General features: G+C 52.4%; 1 protein-coding gene across 1 annotated transcript in view; it reads right to left on the reverse strand.

Moving 5' to 3' along the window:
* The window catches only part of VWA3B (von Willebrand factor A domain containing 3B), a 273714-nt gene that overhangs the window by 15931 nt on the left and 256113 nt on the right, over positions 1 to 1670 (reverse strand). Inside the window, exon 22 of the mRNA XM_045283830.1 lies at positions 1426 to 1563. Coding sequence (XP_045139765.1) covers positions 1426 to 1563 — 138 coding nt within the window. The remainder of the gene's footprint in view (positions 1 to 1425; positions 1564 to 1670) is intronic.

The raw sequence follows: 1670 nt of genomic DNA on the forward strand, positions 1-1670 counted from the left end.
GAACTGGGAGAAGAATATTGGTGGCATATATCACTGAGAATTACTGCCCAGAAGGCATCGAGCATGGCCACAAATCAATGAAAAAGACAAACAGTTCAAGAGGAAATATGGGTGCTTAACAACTGTCGACTGCAGGAGTCAATGAGCAGAGGGGTGATAAATGAACCAAATGCTCCAACTCCCTGGTCCGGGGAGTGCAGGAGGAGCGAGGATCCAGAATGGCAATGTGTCTTGCAGCCCCACTCCTCACTCCTACCACTGGGGTACCCTGCTCACTCTCCCTCCATGTGTGCTTATGGATACACACGTGTAGTAGCAATATATGCTTACATATTCAATTTCACATGTGATGAAAGTGAGGTTCAACAAGGAGCTGATCAACGAAGAAAGGGCAGGAACATGTTCCATGAATCCTACTGCAGCAGCTCTTATTGCTTCTGGAAACCTCTCTTCTTTCTAGTCTGTTCCATTTGGTGCCTCCCCCACCAGGGCTCACGGCTGCCTGCCCCTCCTCCCCCGGTGAGGGGGTGACTCCTAACTAGGTAGGAAGCGTGTGCTGGCATTCCCTGACACAGGGATCACAGAGGGAGGTCCTCAGAGAAAGGTCACAGCATTGACCTTGGCAGGTCTGATGTGCACTCGGAGGGAGATGCTCAGCAGGACCCAGCTGGAGAGGAAGATTTGGGGCTCAGGGCAGGTGTGGAGGCAGCTCCCCAGGACACAGAGGAGGTAGCCAAAGGTAGAGGCCCACCCTGAGAGAGAGGTCATGAGGCATCAGAGAAGGAGAGGAGGCACCCACCTCCATAAGGGCTGGAAGAGCAGCTTAAGAAAAGAAAACAGAATCACTGCCACCGAGTCGATGCCGACTCATAGGACAGGGCAGAGCTGCCCCCTGTGAGTTTCTGAGACTGTAACTCTTCACCGGAGTAGAAAGCCCGGTCTTTCTCCCACAGAAAGACTGGTGGTCTCGAACTGCAGACCTTGCTGTCAGCAGCCCAACGTGTAACAACTACGCCACCAGGGCTCCTTAAGCTTAAAGAAGGTGGGAGCAATCGAGGATGGGAGAGGAAGCCAGGCAGAGTGGGTCTGTAAGGACCCAGGAAGGTCACGGGTGAAGCCAGCTCCGTGTGTCCCATTTGTCAAGGTCTGTGGCCCAGTCAGGCAGGACGGGCACCCCAAAGACGGTTCGTTAGCTGTAGGCGTTATGAAGCCAGGACAGTCCGAGTACGTGCAGACGTGGTGTTGTAGAGCGGGCAGGAGCGCAACCACAGGGAGCGGACGAGTGGGGAAGCAGTAGAGAAATAATTCTTTGGAGACATCTGGGTGTGTCAAGACAGCTAAGTGTTGCCCAGAAGAAAGGCAAGAAAAAAAACCAGTCACTCGCCACCTAGCCAGGTAGTCCCTTCTGAACGAAATCCCACTTACTCTCCGGTTGTTGCACTTTAGCACGGTGTAGAATTTATCTCCGGGGACATCCTGGTTCGGAAGTGCCACGACAATGGCGGGGACATAGAAGTCAAATCCCTGGGGTATCATGATTTTGGCAAACACATAATCTCCGACCTGTAGAAAGAACACAGTTCCCAGCAAGCATGATGCTTAGTGATCTTAGAGGTAATCTGTGCACATTAGCTTAACACGCTCTAAGGCGACAGTGGCAAATACTGAGT

This window comes from Echinops telfairi, unplaced genomic scaffold, assembly GCF_000313985.2.
Source record: "Echinops telfairi isolate 266 unplaced genomic scaffold, ASM31398v2 ScPeMD7_7467;HRSCAF=8505_1, whole genome shotgun sequence".
NCBI classification, from domain to species: Eukaryota; Metazoa; Chordata; class Mammalia; order Afrosoricida; family Tenrecidae; genus Echinops; species Echinops telfairi.